The sequence below is a fragment of the Lissotriton helveticus genome, chromosome 3_1, assembly GCF_964261635.1.
Source record: "Lissotriton helveticus chromosome 3_1, aLisHel1.1, whole genome shotgun sequence".
NCBI lineage: Eukaryota > Metazoa > Chordata > Amphibia > Caudata > Salamandridae > Lissotriton > Lissotriton helveticus.
The window spans coordinates 1050768312-1050792138 of record NC_136061.1 but is presented as its reverse complement, the minus strand read 5'-3'; the positions used below and the strand labels follow the sequence as shown (position 1 = coordinate 1050792138).

General features: G+C 41.7%; 1 protein-coding gene across 1 annotated transcript in view; it reads right to left on the bottom strand.

Moving 5' to 3' along the window:
• The window catches only part of LRP2 (LDL receptor related protein 2), a 342167-nt gene that overhangs the window by 194212 nt on the left and 124128 nt on the right, over nt 1-23827 (bottom strand). Inside the window, exons 20-25 of the mRNA XM_078681616.1 lie at nt 20113-20250; nt 18733-19014; nt 13771-14010; nt 3054-3173; nt 2856-2972; nt 61-438 (exon numbers count right to left, since the gene is read on the bottom strand). Coding sequence (XP_078537742.1) covers nt 61-438; nt 2856-2972; nt 3054-3173; nt 13771-14010; nt 18733-19014; nt 20113-20250 — 1275 coding nt within the window. The remainder of the gene's footprint in view (nt 1-60; nt 439-2855; nt 2973-3053; nt 3174-13770; nt 14011-18732; nt 19015-20112; nt 20251-23827) is intronic.

Here is a 23827-nt window from a genome sequence, read left to right as displayed (position 1 = left end):
TCGGTCACTAGATATCAAGTGTCAACCATGCTGTCAACAAAATGCAAATTAATTACTTACTGCAGAGTGGGGACTCATCCGCTCCGTTCGAACAGTCTGGGGTGTTATCACACACCTTACTCAGGGGCAAACACACGTTTTGACCAGGGCACTGCCACTGCCAGCTGGGGCAGCGGAACGGCGGGGCCGGGCAATCTCTCTCATCACTCATGTCCCTGCAATCATTGTCACCATCGCAGATCCATGATCGGAATATGCAGTTGCCATTATCACAACGAAAGCGAGTGGCTGGGCAGGTCCTGCTGGGACACCTATGATGCTCATCAGATCCATCAATGCAGTCAGGGTGGCCATCACATTCCCAGATGGAGGGGATACAAGCACCATCAGATTGGCACTGGAGCTCATTGTGGTGACACATTCCTGGAGGTCTGGTGGCTAGAATAAAAGGGTTCAGTTTAATTGAAAATGTGTATTGAGAATTTTTTAATTGACAATTAAAATCACAATCATATTGATTAAAACTTCAAGAAGGGTTACTTCAATTTTAAGTAGAAGCTTGTGGTCTTTCTGTGTGTACCAAAAGCCAAAATGTATCAACTTTAGCTAAACGTTTGAAACAAGATACGGTTATGGATATATTGTTGATCTTTCTGTCATTTAGGGGCCCATTAGGATGGCGGGCGGATTGCTGCCCGCCATGCTCTCCTCTCCCGAATCCCCCCCGCCATAGTAGTATGGCGGAGGGGACCGCGACGGACGGAAAGACCGTCCGCCGCTTTTCCGCCCCGGTCGCCTTGCGGCCAGGGCGGAAAAGGAATAATATGGTGGTGGTGTTTATTAGACACCGCCAGCCATATTACGATGGGCATGGGCAGGTGCCTTTCCATGGCGGCGATGCTGCCACGGAAAGGCATGCGGTCTTCACGGGGTGCACACGGGGGGATACCTGTGGTACCCCCCTGCATCTACATATACAATGCGGTAGGCACCGCGCGGTGCCTGCCGCATTGTGTATGCAAATGCATACATGCATTTATGACATTGTGGCGGGCGGTGCAGAGAGCACCGTCAGCCACAATGTTATAAATGCAAGATGCGGCCGCCACTGTGGCGGCCGCATCCTAATACTAGCCACTTGACCCCCGCCCTTATGGTGGGCGGTCCCTAGTCCCAATAGGATGTCGGGCAGACTAAGTCCGCCCGTCATCCTAATGACCCCCCTGATGTTCAGATAAAGTTGCATTTAGTTCAATATATGTCAAGAGGAGTTAGGATTTCTTTAAAGGTATTTCAAATTAGTAAACAAAATAGAGAAAATGCAAGAAGCCATTTTGGGAAGGCCAGATATGTTAATGAGTACACGAAAAGGGCAGATATATAAGGCACATCAGAAAGGAATTCACATATTGTAATATTACTTTCTGCCTCTTGTCTTTGCGTTTTTTTTTTTAATCTGGCAGTATTAAGTTTATAGAAATCCTTACATCTACAAACGAATGTGATACATAACTGATTAAAACAATACTAACTATGTAACACATTCATAAATATAACTTTCCTGCTTACTTTTTTCAAAAGGCGCCAGTACATAAGATTTAAACGTTTAGTCAGTGTTCCAATGAATTGTCAGTAATTTGGAGTATATAATAGCTACCCTTATGGTCCTGCAATTAGTAAAAACAAATGCAGACTCTAATTTTGTTTGTCCTCAAGTCCAATAGTGCAGGGCATAGAACAATAATCGGTTCAATAGACCCCTCCTTCTAATCACAGACACAACATGTCATCGAAGTTCAGCAGTTTGTATTCGATGAGCCTTTTTTATTTGTAACCCTATAATTTAATGATATAGTACAATGTACAATTTAGACTGGCTCTGTTACTATGACCACTTTAACAAAATAGATGTTGGCAGTCCACAGTACAGTACTGTTTAGTAGCGCCGTCAACAAGGTACCTAAGGCTCAGTTTTTGGGAAATGCAAGTGCAAACTAAATTCACCCAACTGAACGAATGGGAGAAAAGCAGCATTACTGACTGGTGTAAAAATGGCTCCGTTGGCAAATGGGCACTTAAATAGCAAATATAAAGGGGAAAAGATTCAGACATGGCACCACTGCAATACTCAAGTACTGAAAAGAGCCCCAGCCGCCCCTTCTGCTTTTGCAAACATGGGGCAATGAAAGCAACCACTGGCATGCTAACAAAGGCTGAAAAGAGGGCATACATACCAAATCCGATGAGATAGACAAACTCAGCATATAGTCTTTAGTTTACTTTGTTTGCACTATATGTTGTACGAGCTCAAATGAAGATATCACATTGTCTTTCGGCCTTCATCCCAGGAAATGTTTCTTGGTTTGCTTTTTTGCACTAAAACTAACAATACCAGACCTTTTGACCAAATACCTCACTTCCTATGTATTTAAAAAATGAAGCTACTGTTTTGAGTGCTATTTTATGGTGCTACTAACTGGGTTAAGGGCTGATAATTTAAGAATTTCATGGGTCAGGAAAGGCAGATCATGTTTTTAAAGCTAGAGAGGTTTACGTTCCCCTAATTGATATACAGTCACTGCAGCACCGAATTCAGTTTTTCAGTTTCTCCATGGTTACATAAGTTACAATGGCTGAATTACCACTGTGGTTTTAGCTCAACTGCACATCCTGTGTTGTAACAACTCATCCACAGAAGACAAATAAAGGGTTGTACTTTACATCTCACACCCGAGATTTCCAGCAATAGAATTCATTCTATATCAATATCAATATAATCCAAGCAATTGTGTATTTTTACTTGCACATTTTAGTATTTTGAACACATTTTATATTGTTAGATATACAGTACTTACGACAACCAGTCTCATCTGATTGGTCATTGCAGTCAAACACTCCATCGCACCGGTAATAGCTGTTCACACACTGATCTCCACGTGCACATTTAAACTGAGTGCCAGAGCAGTTATAGCCTGAAACAGAGGGCCACAGGGTTAGTTTTCATTGAAAAAAAGATAACTTAGTTAGTGCTGAAAGAAAATAAAGAAACATACTGCATCCATTTTCATCAGCTCCATCCACGCAATCTCTGTCCCCATCACAGACGTATGATGGATCAATGCAGCGATGGTCGGGGCACTGGAACTGACCTGGTTGGCAAGTCCCTGAAAAATCTGACAAGAACACACAAAAGCACAACATTACTACTCAATCAATTTATTCTTGTAACCCTTTAGGAAACAAACATTAATTTAACTTTTGTCGTTGGTTTTGGGGCGGGCCATCTGTGCCACCCACACCCAGTGAATGAAGGTAGATGATGTTATAGTTAGGTGAAAATGTCAGTTAAACCATGCTGTTTTAAACAAACAAAATCACTGAAGTTCACCAGTTAAAGTTATCTCAAGTAACTATACCTTGCGCCACTGCCATGCACAATGTTGTCATCAATTATGTCATTTCATGTGTTTCAGTGATGTTATCAAAGTTGTCATAGACAATGTTGTGAGTGGTGTAATATGTGAGGTCATAAGCAGGGCTTGGGGTTGGCTGCGGGACCTGGCCTCTGACATTCTACATCCTGGCATTCTGCAGCACACAGAAAACAAGGAAAATGCCTCAGGAGATTGTTTTTGTGCAGGAAGGTGTCCTTTCTTGACCAAAAACTATCCTGCTTACAATGCAGGCAACCTTGCACTGTGGTGCGAGTGTGCCTGCACTGGCACTAGGCAGCACATTCTGCACCAGCTTAGGAAAATACAAGATTATGTTAAATACAGTGTATTCCTGACCTTTTCCGGTCACGTAGTGCAGCACAGCAAGGTGGCTTGCTGCACTGCATGACTTGCAGGTAAATATGCCCCATTATGCTTAAATAATGTAATAGCCGATCAAGGAATTATCCAGCTATAGTTCAAATACGGTCTGTAATAGGGCTCAGGAGTGGGGCAATAAACAGAATAATGCTTCATTATATCAACCTACCTTGCAGGGTTATTTTAGTAAAAGAGAGGAGAAATCTATAGAAATAATATTTCTAAAATGATCATTCTCCTAGTTCTCCAATCGAGCTTTTTTCCAACTTATCTCCACAATATTGTAGTAGTGGATATTCTTGCTACAATATTTTGGCAGGATTATGTTTAAAAATCAATATTATAATGGAACATTGATATGCCCCCACACAAATCCAGCATTAACTATCATATCTAATCAGGTTTTGATAGCTAGAACTTGAAACTGGTGGGCTCGCCATCTGCCATGAAAAAACATTGCATTATGTATGGTCCATAACACATGGGAGGAAATACACCTATTACTAGATATTAGAGACTGACCAATTATGTTGATTTCTGTGCTTTAGAAACTACAGATCAAAGTCTTATGTAATGTCTAATTTTGGGAATAAGCTAAATTAAAAGAGAACGCAAAAAAAGAAGTTGGAGTTTGGCTGACTGCTGCAAGGAATATACTACAATGAAAACTCATCAGAAAGCAATGGTACCACCAGGACTTCAAGCTGTGGCGGCCGTTATTTACATGGGATGGTGGGCGGGGGGAGGGGTGTAAATTAAAATTATTATTTTTTAAACACTTACCTGAGCCGGCCATTACCTTTCAGTACGCTCGCCACTGCCACCTCTCGCTCCTGGGAGGTAGGAACCAGGAAGCACCCAGGATCCTGACTCCCCTAGCCAATCAGAATGCTGCAAAGCAGCGTTGTGATTGGTCGGAGTGCCATGGTTCGGCACTCAGACGGGGAATGGGGGCCTGGGCATGTACTGCACCCAGGCTGTAATGCAGCCTGGATGCAGACAAGCAAAGTGCGCATGACTGTTATGGTCCGTCTGAGAGGGCCGGCCAAACAGTTATGCGTACTTAAGAGTGGAGCAACAACTCCTCCTCCTGGCCCCTGTCCTGGCAGTCCAGTTCCCACCAGGAAACGGAAAACAAAAATGATAATAATGCTAGTTATTATCATTTTAGTTATCTTTTAATTACTGTTCGCAGAGCAGTGGGGCTATGCTCTCCTGCCTCAGCGGAGGAGCCGCCCCTGACTTCAAGCAGGACACATTTGATTTACTGAAGACACTGTGCAACAAAAGCTCTGATGACTTCGGTGGCCATGCCAGAGTTCATGAAAACAAATGTCACTTTATTGGAGAAGAATCGGTAACAACATATGCCTTGCACTAATAAATAGCATCATGCTAATCAACCCTGTTACTCTAGTAGGCTATTGAGAAACAATTACAGACAAGCATCGTTCGGTCAACAGAGAAAGACATAATGTGCATATAAAACTTCCTTATTGTTCCGTTCTGCGCACCTGCCTTGATAGGCTTTGATTGATTCTCCAGAATACCGTGTGGACCTGATAAGTCACTCGTCGGCATCTAGCAATAGAGATTGCCGGCTGGTCCCTTACTTTCCAAATGCTTTATTTTGATTTGCTGCCAGGTGAACTGCATGCAAAGTTGGAATTGCGTCAAACAAATTTTGGCCTTTGTAAAATATTAGGAGACAAAGAAACATTGTACTGAATAAAATTTGAAAAACTTGAATCCACCTAAGCTGCCAACTGTCCCTCATCAGGATGGACAATGACTCATTTGCATTCAAAAAATGACCTGTTTCATTCAAGGTCTTGCTTTGTACCTTTCAAAGTCCATTTCACCCCTCACATTTTATTGAGGGGGGTCGAGCATGTCAGTCACGAGGCATTCATATGGCCTCTGTTTGAACTTTGTAAACATGGGAACTTTGAATTAGCTATTTCCATGATACAGTTACAGTGTAGGCCATTCTCAGCTGTCAGCCTCCCTCCCCCCCCCCACCACGATCAAATCTACAAAAAGGAAGCAGTGAGCCCTATCCTATTAAGTAAACGAATTGATAAATCAGAAATCCTTTCATTGATTCTGTCTTTGCATTCAGTAAAATGTGTGTGGCATTAAAGAAAGTGCATTTTAAAACCATCTAATGTACCAAATGTGCCCACCAAGCTCCTCTCCTAACAAATGGAAAATATTGTTAAGATTTTGAGATTTTTGTTTCTATAGGGATATTCCACAATTAAATGAGAACAGTTCCACTGTCCTTAATGTATGGGCTAGTGTAGAGAGTACAGCTGTGGCACCCTCCTTGCCTTCAGGGAAATCTTAGTTAAGCCACTGGAGGAGTAACTCTCAGTCAGTGGTGGGCAGGGTTTGAACCTGAAGTAGGTTGAACATACAGCTGCAGTACATGTCTGAGATGCACACCAAGCTCCGGCCGTCTTGAGGTGCTAAAGTACACAACGAGCCTGAGCACTTTCCCCTAGTGCACAGCTAGTATTCATGGGGAAACGTTCTTTCCAACAATACCTTTACCATGCAATGCCTTTACCACACATGCCTTTACCAAGCAGGTAAGTATTTGTGCCACACATGGTATGTAATGGTAAGATAAGTGACACCCAGAAGAAGGGGCAGGCCCAATATGGAAAATCAAAAAGAACAAGCAGGTGCAGGAAAAGGAAGAGGGGCAGAGGAACAAAGACAACATAGGATCAACTCAAATGGACGAGTTAGTGATAAATCTTTTGTCAAAACAACTGGATGAGAAACATAAGAATCTCTTAAACAATGGTCTGACATTTTGCCCAAGTGTTGGGATGGATTTAGCAACTGCAAAGATCAACCTGTACAAATTCTGTAGAAAATTGAAACTAAAGAAATATTTTACAATTAAAGAACAACAAAGGCAAAAACTGCTGCACCTCAGGTTTTATCAATTCTGACAAATGAAGATGTGCCACCAATTAAGAGCTCTCTATACCTTAGAAATTGATGGCTGGCAAGAAATAAATAAAGAAGAAACTATTTCTGATCTGGAATATTGTGTTGCAGCTGGTATTGAAATAGACTGGCCAGTCATCAGTGGAAGTAAAACAAAATCCAGATTTTGTCTGCAGCTACTGGCAGGAAATAAAGTGGATCTCTTTCTAGAGTTAGCGTCAGATGCCATAAGAACCATACCACTGAAAGAACAGAAAACGAATCTTCATTGTAAAAGAAACATGACCAAAGAAGATTGGTTGGCTTTGTAAGATCTGCAAGAACACAATACCATTCTTATTAAGGCCTCTGACAAAGGGGGAATATAGTGATAATGGACTGGAGCAAACACCTCCAAGAGGTTAGGAAACAGTTGGATAATCCAGACTATTATGGAAACTTTGTGGGAGATCCCACGGAAGATATGAAGGCAATCTTTCATCACAAACTAAAGATTAAGCATGAATGGGGGCTTTTGAATGATATCTGCAAAAGGTTTATCCTATGACACCAATGATTTATCTCCTACCAAAAGTCCATAAAAGTCTCAAAAACCCACTAGGCCATCCAATAGTCAGTTCCTGTGATTCACTGCTGGCGAATGTCTGAAGATTTTTGGAAATTTTTGTGTTTCCCTATGTCGCCAGCCTCCCATCCTACATCAGAGATTCAATGGATTTTCTCAATCGGATATATGGCATTCCATGGGAGAAGGAATACATAATGGCAACAATTGATCTTGTGTCCCTGTATACATATATAGTACACGAAGAGGGCTAAAAAGTCTGCAGATATTTTTTATGATCCAGATTATTGAGTTTATTAGAACATACTGAGATGCTTATAGAAATCATGGAATTCTGCTTAAAGAACAACGTTTTCATTTTGGATTGAAAGTACTATATTCAAAAACAGGGCCCAACAATGGGCACTTCTTTTGCCCAAACATATGTGAACCTCACCATGGGAGACGGGGGGGGGTGAGGGTGAGGCAGAGACAGTGTGGACTGATGAAAATGCTGAAATACTCAAAAAGGTAACTTTATTGAAACCTTCCTACAATCACTAGGCAACAACCTACAGAATTTACAATGTACATATAAAATCAGTAACAGGAGTGTTAATTATCTTGATATTGGAGTGTACATAGAAAAAACTGAATTTCAAACAAAATACACAGGAAGCCAACTAGTTGCAATAGTATCCTGTTTGCAAATTGAGCGAATCCAAAGGCATTGAAATGGAGTGTGCCGTATGGAGAAATCTTGAGAGCAGAACGGTATTGTTCTGAACTGAAAGAATTTGAGATCCAAGTGCAAGAGATGTTCCTAAGATTTAGAAGACAAGGCTACCCAATCACAATATTAGAAAAGCAAGAATGAAAAATAGAGAGGCACTATTAATTCCAAAGACAGCTAAAAGCTTCATCAAGGAAACAGCAACAAGCTATATTGTGCATTTTGATTACTCAAATAATGAAATCAGGAAATTCCTCAACAATAACTATAGTATTTTGAAAAAAGATGAAGATTTAAAAGAATGTTTATCTTACCATCCCAACATTACCTATAGAAAAACAGCTGTGGGATATTTTCATTCAAAGGTATATGACCAATACAAAAGTTCAGACAAAGAATGGGTTGCAGAAACCAGTTGTTTTCAGATGTGAAAAATGCAAGGCCTGTCAACATGGTCAGAACAAAACATTGTTAGAATTATCAGATGGCTGAGTTACAAATATTAGTACGGAGACATTGTGAAACAACTCATGTAATTTAGGTACTGGAATGCAGCTGTGGCAAGAAATATGTTGGAAGCACCATCAACAAATTCAAACTTCATATACCACAGCATTTACAAGCAATTTCCATCAGACTTCACATCTGTAATGGCTAAACATATCTGGGAGGAGCATATGGGGACAGAAGCAATTTGTGCTTCTATGCAATTCAGCATATAAGAGCCAAACCCAGAGGAGGGGATAGTTAAATTAATATTAAGAAGATCTGAATCCAAGTGGATTATTTCAATTGGAAGTGAAATTATCTGCGGTTTGAACACTGATGCAGAACTTTATGAGCATTTATAAGAGTTTGCTGAATTTCTTACACAATGAGCTTAGAGGAAATGAATTGTATGAAGAAGCTAAGGACGATAATTTGTTTTCTGTTTTCCCTCTCCTCACTCTACTTTTTCTTCCTTTTTTCCTTCTCTTCCTTGTCTTTGGAACATGCTAAGATATGTTGTAAAGTAATGTTGAATCTCAGGGGTTTACTGATGAATTTAAAAAGTACAGATCGAATGTGAATTTAACCATGCACAGTCCCTATTTGCTTTACAAAATTGCAGGTTGGATATGATTTTAACCATACATGGTCACTTTTGAAAACATACATGTAACTGTACAGGATTCTGAATTGCTAAGTTCCTAGAAAGATTCCACAAACAGGCATAGCCGTTTAGTCTTGCTAAAAGTCCATCTGTAACGCACCAGGTGCTCATGTAAAGAGCTCTGATACCTTTGGATAGAGATTGTGCTATATAAATCTTCAAAATCAAAACGTGTAATGCATTTCCCTTGGTGCCATTACATAAGTATGTAAGGGCACAGAGGGGTAACCACTCCAGTGCATACTTCGCCGTGCCCTTGCATACTTATGTAAGGTCATCGATGGGAATTACTAAATCCCTCCAATTCCGCCGGCAGAATTCAACATTTGTTCTACCCCTAATTATAACCAGTGAACTAAATTTTATTGTTTTTTCATTTAAAACAATATGCTTAACAGACATTTTCACCTAACTATAATGACCCTTTAACCTTTGTTTTAGTAACGAATTCCTAAGATTTTTTCAAAATACCTAACTATAATAGTCACTTTAACCTTTGTTTTTTCATGAATTTCGATGTATGTCCATTGCTATGCATGCATGACATGAGATTGGGTGAAGGGCCTGGCCACCCAGCAGGCCCCCTCCCGATGCATTACTGTATCATGTAAAAAATGTAAATGTGTCATTTTAAGTAAAGCAGTCCTACTTTGTCACATACTCAAAAACAAAATAATAATGGCATTGCCTATTGGCTTTATCAAAGGGTCAGTACATGGACATATAAAGAAGAACTATTAGCGTTGTCAAAAAATGACTAATAATGAGAACCAAATGCATATTCAGCGTGATTGGGACAAAATGTTTTCAATTAAGCCCTATTTAAAAATATTAACATGTATTTGAGTCTTTTTTCAATACTTTTTCAGGCAAAAAGTGCAATCATAAAACCAACCAGTGGGGTGCTCCTTGCTGGAATGGTACATAATAAATGAGTGGTTTCTGGCACACATTTATTATTCCTTTCTTTTTTTTAATATAATTTTGGGGTCTCCCGGTGCCCCACTAGGGACACCCATACTTTTTATTTTCATTAGGGGCTGTAGGGAGAGCCTCAAAGCCCCCTTAGCCCCTGCTGGCTCCAGTGGTGGGAGCTAGTCACTTTTCCAATCTTTTCAACTTTTGTTGGAGGCTGGAGGGGGCCACCAGGGCTACAGGGTCCCCAGCCGGCTCCCTGGCCGGCACTTAGATGGGTGCTAGCGGAAGCCGGCTCTCTAATTTAACTCCCCCAAGGCTCCCACTGTGGAAGAGCAATGTTGTGGTGTCTGCCCGGGAGAGTGTGGGCATTATATGACCACACTGTCTTGGGCAGAAAACAGCAGTGTCCTTGGGACACTGCTTAGATATGGCCCCGGGGGCTGGAGTCCCCGAGGCCAATCTACAGCACGGGAGGAAAGCCACATGTCCCCCTCTCTTTCTTTGACATATCAGCCTTAGTGGATGGGATCCCAGGGGCCTTTTTGAGGCTCAGGCAGAGGGACTGTGCACCCCTTCCCTTTATTATGAAGGTAGTAGCCCAAAGGGATGGGGTTCATGAAGCTTCACGAAGGCTTGGGGAGGAGGGCAGCACATCCTTTTTTTACATTTATTTCTAGGACAGGGGACTTAGGCCCAGAGTCCTAAAATGGCTGTCGCCATATCTTTGTTGATGTGGTGGCAACCAATCGCATCTTAAATCGAGATCTGTTGGCTCTGCACACCCTCCGCAGTGTGAAATATCTGTTTTTTTAGCCTTAACTTCTCAACAACTACTGAATGTATTTACACCAAATCACAAAAAGTACACTTTCTAGACCAAATTGGTGCAATTCCATTCAGCATTTTGGCTGTGGCTGTCTAATTTCCGGTGGAAAAATGAATGGGGAAAATTAATTTTGGGACTTCCCTTATCATCGGCCCCGCTTGATGATTCACCCCAACACTTTTCAGGACGGAGCTTAGGTGAAAGATTTTTTTTTTAAAGTGTTGTGTAGATTCTTGAAACAACACCAAATCAAACCACAAAAATTATTTTCGCGCTTGTGTGTGTGCGTGCGTGTGTGTGTGTTTTTTCCATATTATATTTACCATGCTTGTTAAAGCCATGCATGGTAAAGGCATCTGCACGCAGGGTAAAGGCTGCATGGAGAAGGCATGCATAGCAGGAGGAGCTACAGCAGAAACGGAAACCGCGTAAGACAGTCCACGACTGCAGGACTTAGTTTACATAACAAGGTAGCCAGCTGCGACTAACCAGGATGCAAGGAACACTGCCATATGGTACTTGCAGCCTACTGACGTAGTTTGCAGTCTTCACCGAGTTATATGTTTGACCTTGGTGAATGTACATTAAATCTACCTTAGCAATAAAGTCTTAAATATTGTTTAGAATCGTGGTTTACGTGTACATTAAAATAGGCACTATTTTAAACTAACTATACATAAAATAGAAAGAGATGGGAAACAGTAGGCTTGCATATTTCCAAAAGGACCAATGCTGACTCATATTAAAAGTCCTACCACAGAATAAAAGATACAAACATGTAATCGAAATCTAGCTAATGTAACAACCATAGGAATGAGTCCACCAGTTCAGACTGTTTCCAAGGCCATCTCCATCAAGCAAAAGCCAAGAACACCTCATTCAAATTGAAGGAATATCTGAAACAGCATTAAATGGGATATTGATTTTTCCCTCCACAGAGCTGTTTACTTTCTTTAAGTATTATTTTTTAACATTGTATACGCAAAGGCCTAAATTAAAAACTGAATTGCAGAGCTTTTGATTTTGGTATATTTTATGTCTGGTTAAACCCATCCTCCCCTACTTCTTCGAGCACAGAGTGTTCTGCATTCAGCAGAAACAATGTTTCACAATAACTTCTGCAGCTTGTGGTCATTACTTCATGCACAACAGTGACAATTCCCAATAGGAATCTAGTGCATAGTTATTTACCGCCAGGCCTTTAAGTGGGTCTGGTTCCTCCAGGTCTCAGACCCTCAGTAATTAAAAATGTCCCTTTCTGACCCTGTATTCATGTCCTGTACTGCAATAGCAAAAAACCCTGATCTATTTTTTTTTAACAATTAATGCAAAAAAAGTTTAGGCCATTCATGGCAGTGATTTGGTTTCTGTTTACAATTCACACGTTTTACTTCCTATTGCATTCCCTAATAGTGTTTGCTATTTCCAGGATGTTGTGTTTCTGTATATTTTTTTCGTTCAGCATATTTCACTTGTATAGCACATACTGGGCTGGGCTTGGAATCCAAAGCAGTCCAGGCAATTTTGCGGGACTAGCCTCGAGGGGGGAAGGGTTGAAGGGAGGGGGGAAGCACTTCTGCTTTTGTTACTCTGGGCCAATGTTGCGGCACTGTTGCAAAAATGGCCCCAGTAGCAAAACTGCCCCCACCTCTGCATAACCGGACCCCACCCTTCCAGCTTCTCAAGCAGGCACGGCCCGTGCAGGGCGTTATACCGGGGCGGTGACGTCAGGCGGGGGAGGGTCAGGGTGGGGTGTTGTAAAATGCGGGATACGGACCATTACAGGTAAGTACCAAAAAAAAAAAAAAACGAATTTCGTTACCTGCGCTGCATCGCCAAATGTGATGCAGTGCGGGCAACAAAATTCGTTTTTTTTATTTACCTGTAATGGTCCATATCCCGCATTTTACAACCCCCCACCCTGACCCTCCCCCGCCTGACGTCACCGCCCCGGTATAACGCCCTGCACGGGCCGTGCCTGCTCTCAAGGAATCGCCCGATGCCTGCAACACCCAGTCCGGCCCTGTGCACATACTTTGAGCTGGGTAGCCTCCATGTATTTATAACGGGCCACTGAGCGCACTCTGGAGTTGAGACTGAAGGCAGGGCGAGTTTCTCACAATGGGTCATGAAGGTATTCAGAATTCATGGTCATCCAATCTTTGACCTCTTGGCAGAGCGCACAGAGCAGTGGTCAATTATTTCAGTTGCAATTGTGATTCTTTAGAGATGTGTGTGAAGGAAAAACATAGATGTCAACATTTGGCCGAGGTAAAAGAAAATACACCAACAGGTGAGTGAGGGCTCTGTTTGTTTGGGAGGTGGTGAAGAAGATATCAGGAAGTGCATTTGGGATAGAATGAAGAGAGGGTAATGAAGACGAAAGATGAGGCGTGTAGTATGTAGAAGGAGGAAATGTGGAGAGAAAAAGGCCGCATATGTGTAACATTGAATAGACATGACAGTAGTGACTGAGACACTGAAGACCACCATCTCATCCACAGGCCTCAGTCATGTAAAATGCCCAGTCTCACAATAACAGAATTGAAAATTTTTCAATATTAATTAATTAAAACAAAATCATTTTTTTGCTCATTTATCTTAAACAGCTAGCAAAGCCAATAGTCCTGGCTAGTTTTAGGAGTATGTCAGCTGTGTTGCGTTATATATCTGAATACAATAACCGAAAGCTCAGAGAGGCACCAAAATAGGGGTAGGGTGGCTCACTATGGGAATCACAGAAATTTAATTTGTGTTTAAGCCACGCCACTTTTGGAGACCTCCTACTTTTTTCATACCAATTAGAGCCTTGCTTACCACAGCCTACTTCATCTGATCCATCGCCGCAGTCGTTGTCTGTGTCGCACTGCCAAATGCGAGGGATGCACCTGTTGTTGGCACAGGTGAACATGTTAGCAGAGCAGCTTGTGGGACCTTGAGTGGGACAATTCCGCTCGTCACTGCCATCCGTGCAGTCATTGTGTTGATCACAGCGCCAGCGCAACGGGATGCACCGTCCATTGCCGCATGTAAATGCCATAGCAGAACAAGTATTGTCTGAAATGTAATAAAACAAGAAGCCATGAGTTACTGGAATGTAAAGCATCAATAGAGTTATAAATGGACATATGGACAGACGTATATGCACTATATTGAGAAAGATAATAATAGTTATGCTGGTTGTATCTCAGAATATCACAGTGTCTCAATCTGTATTGATTTTATTTTACTAAATCCAAAACTGCGTTATTTTTGGAAGCATTAGTTATGACATGGTATTTCTGTCAGATAATATTTTGGTTACGATAATTCTGTACCATACTAATTTATACGGCACACAATGATCCCTCAAAAGTGCGTAACTTGACTACTAGTGATGATCAACCATTTAAATTTTGGAAGTATGAAAGTCTGAATCAGTGCAGATGGGATCAGAGCCTGTAACCGGTATGTAGCACACAAAGAGCTGTAGAAGCTGAAGAGCCAACTGCCTCCTTTGCTGCACACCCGAAATTGTCTTTAGGAAACTGAAACAGCTAGCCGAAGCTCAGCTCTGCTTCCGGTAGCGTGTTACCTGTTCTCTTTCTAACCCTCAAGAAACATGTTCTTCAGTAACTCTCATTAATTGGTGTGCATGTGATCAAGGAAGATACTAAGTTAAGAGTGTAATAGAGTTTCTTCTCGTACCTCCTTAGTTATTTATATTCGGTGGGGGCAGGGTCGGATTGGTAAGGCGGGCACTCGGGCAATGGCCAAGGGGTCAGTATACGAGTTCCAGCTGTGGGCTGCTTTTTTAGGCAGCCTGGGGGGCCGATTTGGATAGCGTCTGTGCTGTTCGGATGCGGGCAGCGGCCCATTGGTTGCCTGAGTGGCCTTTCTGGAGGCAGATGGGGGTCCATTAACTCCCTTTTATCAACGAGCAGAGGTGTCACTCCCTTTCTCTTACTGGGCCGGCCTGTTCATGTATGCATATTAAGGGGGGTGAGGTGGGCCTGAGCAGAAGTGCCCTCACTTGTTTTCAGGTGTGTTTCCCCAATGTGAACAAATCTGTGTATTTTTTTTTATTTAAGTAAAGTTAAAAAACCATGACGCTGTCAGAGACCCCCCACCCCCTTCTTTTTTTTTAAAACTTCGGTGAAGCATTGTTTGGCGGAAGGCAATATGCAAATGTAGGGCGCTTTTTTTAACGTGCCTGGGCTTATTTTTAATCCCAGTCTAACTCTAGGTGGGGTGGGGGGGGAGTTGCGCACTGATGCTCTCTTCTGGAAGAAACACCAGGCCATTGCACCACGTGGATGCAAAGATGCAGGTTTGATATCAGAGATTAATATGCTATTGGCAGGAACAGAGTCAAGGACCCAGAGATTCAGGCCTATGTGCTTGTGGTTTTAAGTCTATGCCAGTTTTTGATGCCATCAGTGCACTGGGCTTTTATAGAATGTGGACTCTTGGAGAGTGATCTGCTAGGGTTCACAGATAAGATGTTATTAGAAATTAAACTGAGGCAGCTGGTAATCTCATGATGGTGAGTTGATCACATTTTGGCATGGGGACACATGAGCTAGCATTGTTAAAGGAGTCCAGTTTTAAGTTCTGGCCTTTGAGACAGCTTTTCTGTCTCCCTAGACTGTTATTTTCCAATTAATTCATACAATGTAAACATAGGTAGAGGGACTTTTGCCCAGTAGGCTTCATACATTGGTCTGTTTAATTTTCATTCACATTTTGCTTTAATCCACCACAGCATACTGCATGGGTGAGCCCACATTAGCCATTGGTTCCTTGCACTTGGAGTGAGTGTACAAAACCTGTGATCAATGTTCCAATGCACCTGCTTTTAAATAACAAATCCTAACTTCAAACTATGGCTACCGATTTTGCCCACGCTCATGTTGCCTAATTACATGTTAAATTGTGTTCTGTCTCCTTTTTAAAGTTGGTGTTATAAAACGTTTTTGGGACATTGCAACATTGCGGCTACCTGCAATTTGAGTGCTTGATTATGCATGGTTTGGTATTGTCCCTTTAACAAACAATGCTAATAATAATAAAATAATAACAGACCTATTCCTACTTTCTTCTGTTTCAACGATTTAACTTCCAAATGCTGCAGCGACATTGATCAAACATAGGAATTGAGGTGCTGACGATATCCATACCATGGTGTATTCTCCGGATCTATTCCGACATCACAGGGCTACGAGCGAATGTGAACAGTTACTATAACTTTATCGAGCTCCTTATTTCGGTCACGGTATCCTACCTGGAATTGCCTTGTTTTCTCGTTTTTTCTTTCAGGGCAGTACTAAGGACAACCAAGCTCCACTAAAGTTTGTATTGTTCTCACAAGGGTGGCCCCTGAGGAAGGGACTGCATCGTCCCGAAATGCCTCGGGCACCCATAAGATTGTCGCATTATAATCATTATGTGTTATGGCATCAATTGTTGTATTGTTAACATGACAATAGCAAAATTTACTATGATCATGTAAAGTTTATGTTTTCGTTATGTTTATGACATTGGCGCATACAAGTCTGAATAAGAGTTTTCATTTTTGAACAAATGGTCTAGTATTGAGTATTATTTGGATAAAGAAACTTTTGGATTAGTGAATCAGGGTTTGTTAACCCACTGCATAGTGCATAGTGCACACAAGTCCTCAAACTTGTAACCGAATACTTTCCAATCAAAGACATGGGGATTTTTTTGATTACAACAGAAAGTCTGAAATCCTTACAAACCATAAGTTTACATCTATGAACCATAGATTTAAGATTTCCTAAACTTGTGAATCAGACAAACATGCCTAAATTCTTTAAAGTTGTGCGGACAACACACCACAATCTACTGATGTGCAATCAAGCCTTTAGAACAGTAAGTAAATTGACACTATTTCATGGGTTGTCTTGGGTCACTGGAGGGACCTACAAAACTTTAGTTAATGTGGGCTATAGTGCAAGAACTTTGACATGGAATAGTAGATGGTGTTAAATTTCAGCGTCATCCATTTTCTTCTGATTCACCATTTTCTTGGAACGAAATGCTACAGCAGGGGTTCAATCTTCGAGAAAGTTGCAGATACTGTTAGTAAATCATGCAAACCAAAGACACCATCCAAGCAATTCTGTCCAATGCCATAAAATTTTGTTAATTCTACACAGTCACTTGACCAGCACTCTACCTGCTGGACACCATTTGGAAGGGTTTCTGCACAAGCATATTTCTAATTTTCACTTGGCAAAGAAAAAAGAAAAAATGTTTTTGAACTTCTCCATTTAGGCAAATGAAACATTTTCGCCATTACATCTCCTTTGAGAATGAAATGTGTCTACTACATTCCTTATAGAATGATACTGGAACATGGCACACATAACATTTTACTCCTCACTGATAGGAGAGAATACCTCCTGAGGCCTTTTTATACCATGAGTGATACACCTGTATTATAGCTGGACTGATTACTGACATTAATCTAGCATTCAAAGTAAGTTTAGTGCCTGATTTAGAGTTCAGTTTATAGAAATTCAGTTTATTGAGGAAATGCTAAACCCACAGTAGAATACACAAGCTGAATTCCTCCACACGGGGGAGACTGTGATGAATTACTTTCAACTTTGGAATTTAGCATTTTCATCCAGAATAGCCCCCAAACAAACAAAATGAATTCTATGTAGGCAGGTAGGTGTATATTACACTTTTTACAGTGCTGTGCAAGTAGAATGTATGAAGAGATACTTTGGGAACATTTAAATTGCACATATTCAGTGCCACTAGAATAATGCAGCAGGGAACAGCCATATTATGAGTCAGGGCTGACTAAATTATATGGCAATAAAAGGCAAAATATGCGGCCTAATGCAGCACATTTTGTGATAGCATTACTTCATTGTTTTGTCATGCAACACTTGTTAACACTGTCTGGGCATAGGTTGCACCTCATTAGTATCTGTTAAGCACTCAACGACAGCAATAAACAACAGAAAGGTGATCAGTCAACCTTTGCAAAGGGCCTTCCACTACACATCAACACGTGTTGCTGCATTTTTTTAGCAACCTTTGAAATGTTTCAACTAGAAACTTGTTTTGTTAAAATCTGCAGATTATGCAGCAGACGATGGATTGTGGGGCAAATGTGGCAAATCTACAATTATGCGAAAAAAGCTGCGTTCACACTATGGCATAATTACAGTAGCTCTGCATATATTCCATGGGTTTATTTATTAACCTCTTTTAAACAAGTATGTTTTTACCAACTGTGAGCTGTGCCTAAAAATGTTATTTGCAACGAGAATAATGAATTCAAACTAGTTAGCTGAATACAGTATGATACACATCACTAAGACAACACCTTAAATAGTGTAAGAACAATGGCTTGAAATAACTGTCCCCTTCTATCACAAGCGAGAGCATGATTAAACCATATCTGTGTGTACCAGTAAGTGTTGTGAAACAGAATGAGTACTCACGCACCCCTCTTTTACCAAAAACAGTTAATTTTCACTTCTTTGAATAGCAATCTATGTTGTAATGTCGGCAGTGATGATTTATTCTGTGGGTGTGCATAAAGAGTATGGTTGGTGTTGTACTTCACCATTGCTTGGGCCCTTCAGACCACACAAAACGTGATTGGCGTTTGCTGAATTAAAATCGTGGGCAACTGAAGAAGCGAGGATGGTGCCAAAAATGCAAAGCAGGCCGACCCCTTCGACGGTCTTCAATATTCCCCGGCTACAAATGTGACTGTGAGGAACAAAGCTTGCCCCGTGCTTTACTACTTACTTAGTGATCCACAGCCCAGCTCGTCGCTGTTGTCATGGCAATCGTCAGCGCCGTCGCAGCGGAAGTATGTTGGCACGCATTTCCCATTAGCGCACGGGAAAGAATAGGAGCCACACTGCATGGTGGGTGGCTCGCTTGATGGGTCATCAACACACGTCAATTGGTTGGAGCCCAGCTTCATGCCGTATGGGCAGCCACAAACCCTCTGCATGTTAGGCACGGGGTAGCAGAAATGGCTGCAGTCGCCATTGGGATTGGCTTGCCGATTGCAATAGTTAGAACCTTGAAAGGAAGGGCAGAAACAAAGAAGGGACTCTCAGTATTTACACTTCTTTATTTCCATTTACAAGATAATCCAAGCAAGGGTGACAGCTGCTGCCTCTGCCATTCCCCCTTCCCACACTTTCCCGCCATCCGCCCTCCCTCGCCTTTGCTCGGCACCCAAGTGAGACACTGCGCTCAATTAGTTCTGAATACAGTACATAAGATCGGATGGCCAGCAGCACTGGAATGGGCATACAGGCCTGACAGAGAACTTCTGGTGGGGTGTAGAATAGTGAGCTAATTTCAGCTCATTCAGCCTCAAACAAAAATGTTAATTCTCTTTTAGGCACATGTATAGTTTGATGCAAGGAAGCTCCCAGGTACTGTACCAGGACATAGAAAAAATCACAACACCTTTTTTCATAGCAGCCGATGAAACCTACGTTTCCCCCCCAAAATATTTGGAAAGCATGATGATGAAAATTACTCACAAGGGAGGATCACCCCATAATCCCCCAGTGCCCACTGTATATTCAGCTGGTGAAAAGAGAGACAATTAAATACAATGACTTGGGAAAGCCTCTCTACTCGTCCATTGTAAATGGAACTGGGCCCTCAATGCATTGTGGGCCTAAGCTTGACAAATCAGCATTGGCCCCTCATGTATGATGAGAAAACTCCTTGCACCTCAGGGGTCTTTCTTTTTTGTTAGGAAGAAATACGCCAGTGCTTCAGGGGTTTGTTTCTGCAGTAAAAAAGCCTACAGACTGCCAAGATATGTTGGTAGGCTGGCATTACATTTCCGTCAGAGATGTCCTTGCTGTGGGGGTGGGGATGGGACACTTTCACCACAAGTGATGGGTGCTAAACCAACACGGGTTTCTGAATGTGGTGAGTGGGCATCTGTTGTCTGGGCAGACTGCTGAGCCAGCCCCGGGGGATCTAAATGACCGTCTTTCCATTGGATCTTTGTGATGAAACGCCACTTGTTACATTGTTTACATAGTTTTGCTTTCTAACTGATATGAACTCACTCTGAATTGAATTTATTATGCTTGCGCCAGAAAATCCCAAGATCTATCTGATTGTATTTTTTACCATAGTTAACAATCTTACCAATCTGGGAATTTGCGTCAAATGATTTCACATGCTTGATGTTACTTATGCCTCGTCGAATTACAGTCATCTCTCCTCCATCTGTTTTCCTCACTCTTATAATTCCACCAAGCCGCCAGTCAGTAACATATGCAAAACCTAGGTCACAGGGAAGAAGACAGACAAACGCCAGTCAAAAATCAAGAAACAGAAGTCAGGGACAAGAGATATGGATGAGGTAACTGCCCTTGATGCTGGCACAGGATAGGGTCGTCATTTTTTATGTGGATAAATGTAAATCTCTAACAGTAGCAAGAACCACGGCTGAGGGTCCCATGTTGTGGCAGTGAGGATAAGTGTCATTGTGTCTTCTCCATTTTCCATACTACTTAAGAAATTAGTAGCAATGGAGGGAAAAATGTGGGCAACTATCCCTAACCCAATTGGGAACTGCACAGGGAATCCGAGGGTGGTTACCTCGAAGCAACGTTTTTACATTTTGCATTTGTTCGGATAGGAAACAAGCCCACTGCTGCTGGTCTGGTTGCTGACATTCACTTGCCCAGCAACCACACCATCCTGGTAGTGGGTTTGGAGCCAAACAGCAGAATTTCTGTCTTGTCTGGATTACATTGAAGGGTACTGTATCCTAAACATCTCATAACTGCCTTCATACATGGTGAAAAAGTGTCCTTAGCTGCAGCAGATTTGTCCTTGTAAGAGAACAGTAACTGAGGGTCATCCACTTATGAGACAATTATTATGCCATAGGATTCCACTGAGAAAGCATGGGGGGCATATAAATAATGAAAAGATTGAGACTCAATGCTTATCCCAGCAGCACTCCACATTTTAATGTCATTACATTAGAGTTTTGAAAACCTGGCTAGTTTTAAGATTATGACAGTTTTTACTGGATGGCCTCTTGAAGTCAAAGCAATACACTCTGGACATGCATAGCACTGTCTACAGGCAACTGCAGTAAGAAGAAGGGCATTAGGTGGTGTATTATATATATAAGTGTTTGCCATTTAGGGTATAACATTGAAAATTATTCATAGAGTTACTATGTGTTTACTTCTTACTGAGGCCTCCAAATAGCAATTCAAAAATCTCTCCAGACAAAGCTTGTTATTAATCATGCAGCTGACAGACCTTTGCATACACATGGGTGGACCAACTAAATTGCATTCTCTAAAGAAAGAATGAAAAACAGAAATACAAGAACCTCAGGTACAAGAACCTACCAATGAAAGGGTAGAAGGGGAAAAGGGGAGTGACTTAGACATCTAGGACACATCAGAGTTCTACTAGCATGCAACATTTTCTTATGACCTTTTTTTGGTCCTTACCAAGTGATCATACCTTTGGAGACTTTAGCTGGGATTGAAATTGTTGGCGAAAAGGATTGAGAGGAAAATAGGGTAGATGGCACGCAAAGTAGGGCTATTAGAGGACATCCTTGGAGTCACTTAGAGGAGCCTGGGTACAAGATAAGCAATTCCAACCATTCTTCAGTCAAAAAGGCGTTCCTTCTTCCTCAGACAGCAAGGCAATCCATCTTTTGAATCTTCCACAGGTCAATGTTCGATGAGAGGTTCTGAAGGTCCCACTTTTATACCTGGTGCCTTTCTTTGTGTGGGGGATTCTCTACCTACCACCAAAATGGTTCTGGTCAGTTCTTCCCCTTCCCCTGATCCGGGCTCCATACTGTTTAGGGTCACAGAGGCAAGGACAGGCCTGGTGATAGGTTCTTTTGTGTGTGCTGCAGGCAGGGCCCTTTGATGTGTAATCAGGGAAAGGCAAGAGACTGTCTCCCCTCAAACTTAGGCTTTCTTTGTCTACTATCCGGAAGCAATGCACAACCCACAACAGCAGAGACATTCACAGTCATGTAACCCAGGACAAGAGCAGAAAGATACATTTGCTTTGAGCAGGAAAATGCCAGCTTTTTAAAAGAGGCATTTCTAAAGTTGTAGCTTATAATGTGGCTTCACCATGAAAAAGGGCTTTCAAACTAAAAATCATTTAAGTGTAAACATAATTCCTCTATCTGCTCCCTATTTAAAGGTAGCACTTATTAAATTTAATAAGCTAACCCAGTGTTAGTCCATCGGAGAGGTAGGTGTTATAACTGTGAAAAACTACTTGAGGAGTTTTTCACTGCCAGGGCATGTAAAACCAGGACCCAAACAACCTACTTTTTGAAATACCATGCACCCTGCCCTAAGGGTGGTTAGGGCCTACCTTAATAGTGACATATAAGTAATAGGTATTAGGCCTAGCTAAAAGGTTTATTTGTCAGGTCGAAATGGCATTTTAAAACTAAAATGCATGAGAGGCTGCAGTGGCAGGCCAGAGACATGGTGTACAGAGCTACTTTAGTGGGTGGGACAATGAGTGCTGCTGCTCATTAGTAGCATTTAATTTACAGGCCCTGGGTAAAGCTAGTAAAATAGTTTTAAAAAATGTGCCAATTAGGTATAGTCAAATGTTATCATGTTTCAAGGAGAGAGCACAAGCATTGTAGCACTGGTTAGCAGGGGTACAGTGCAGAGTCTTTTGCCAACCAAAACAAGTTTAGCAAAAACCAGGGAGTGAAAGCAAAAGGTCTAATGGAATACCACTCGAAAAATGTGAGGTCTAACAACAACAAAGTGGATGAAAAGGGCATGCATTAAAACATCTCTGTCGGTGGCAGGTGGGAAATCACCTTCCAGAGGTGTTAGAGCATAAGGGGAGGTTTAACATAATTAGTGGAGGGCTAATTGAGCTCCATTTTGAGATTCCTCATTATCCCTTAGGGAGTCTTCTGTCCCATCTATATTTCGACAATTTTAATAACTCTCATCACATCATTCCCATAGCCCCTTTGTCTGACTGCACAGAACTAATGATTACTCTCTCCTTATAGCCACCATCTCATCTGGCTACCTCTAACCACCTTTTGACCAATCTCCCCCCTACTTTTCAGCTTTCTGCCTCCATTGGGGGAGAAGGTGGGAATTACAAGTGTCTCAGGAAACTCATGGGAGCAATAACAACAAAGAACACCAGTGGATTCAGCTGGAGGATTAGCAGACCCCAGCTGGCAGCCAGGCTCCTCTTGTGCTCAGAGGGCTGAATGGCAATGCTACTGGAAACTGCCAGAGAAGCCAACTCCAGGCGAGTATGGTTAGATCTCATAATCTGGGTGGAATATAAAGAAACTTTTCCATTTACCATAGTTTGGGAAAAGGGTTTTTGTGAAAAGAACTACATTCTTAATCAAGAAGCACTGCAATAATGTATCAAAGCAACTATAAACGTGGAGTACGCAAATAATGCTCGTATTGGCCCTCAATTGACATGCGTCTGATTGGCAGATGGAAAACCTTTCTTTAAATCATGCTTATAGATGTACAGGAATGCCTGACGTTAGGCAATATCAGAATCATCAGCAATCCAATTTATATTTTGCCAATACATGCTATAGGCACCCTCCACTTTCTTTGGAATGAAATGACTTTACTCTTCAAAGATGTAAAAAGTCAGGAAGCCATGAGATGTCTTTGGGATACCATTTTCCATGCAAAAGCCTCTTAACGCTGGTGAGAAGTACCGCTTTATTCACCCAATATCACTCAATACCATCAGAGACCCATCAATCCATTTTTTGCCTTAAATGTGTGAAAAGTCATTGCCAATGCCATTTAATTATAAAACATTCTTTCAGACTTTGTCACACCACCACCCC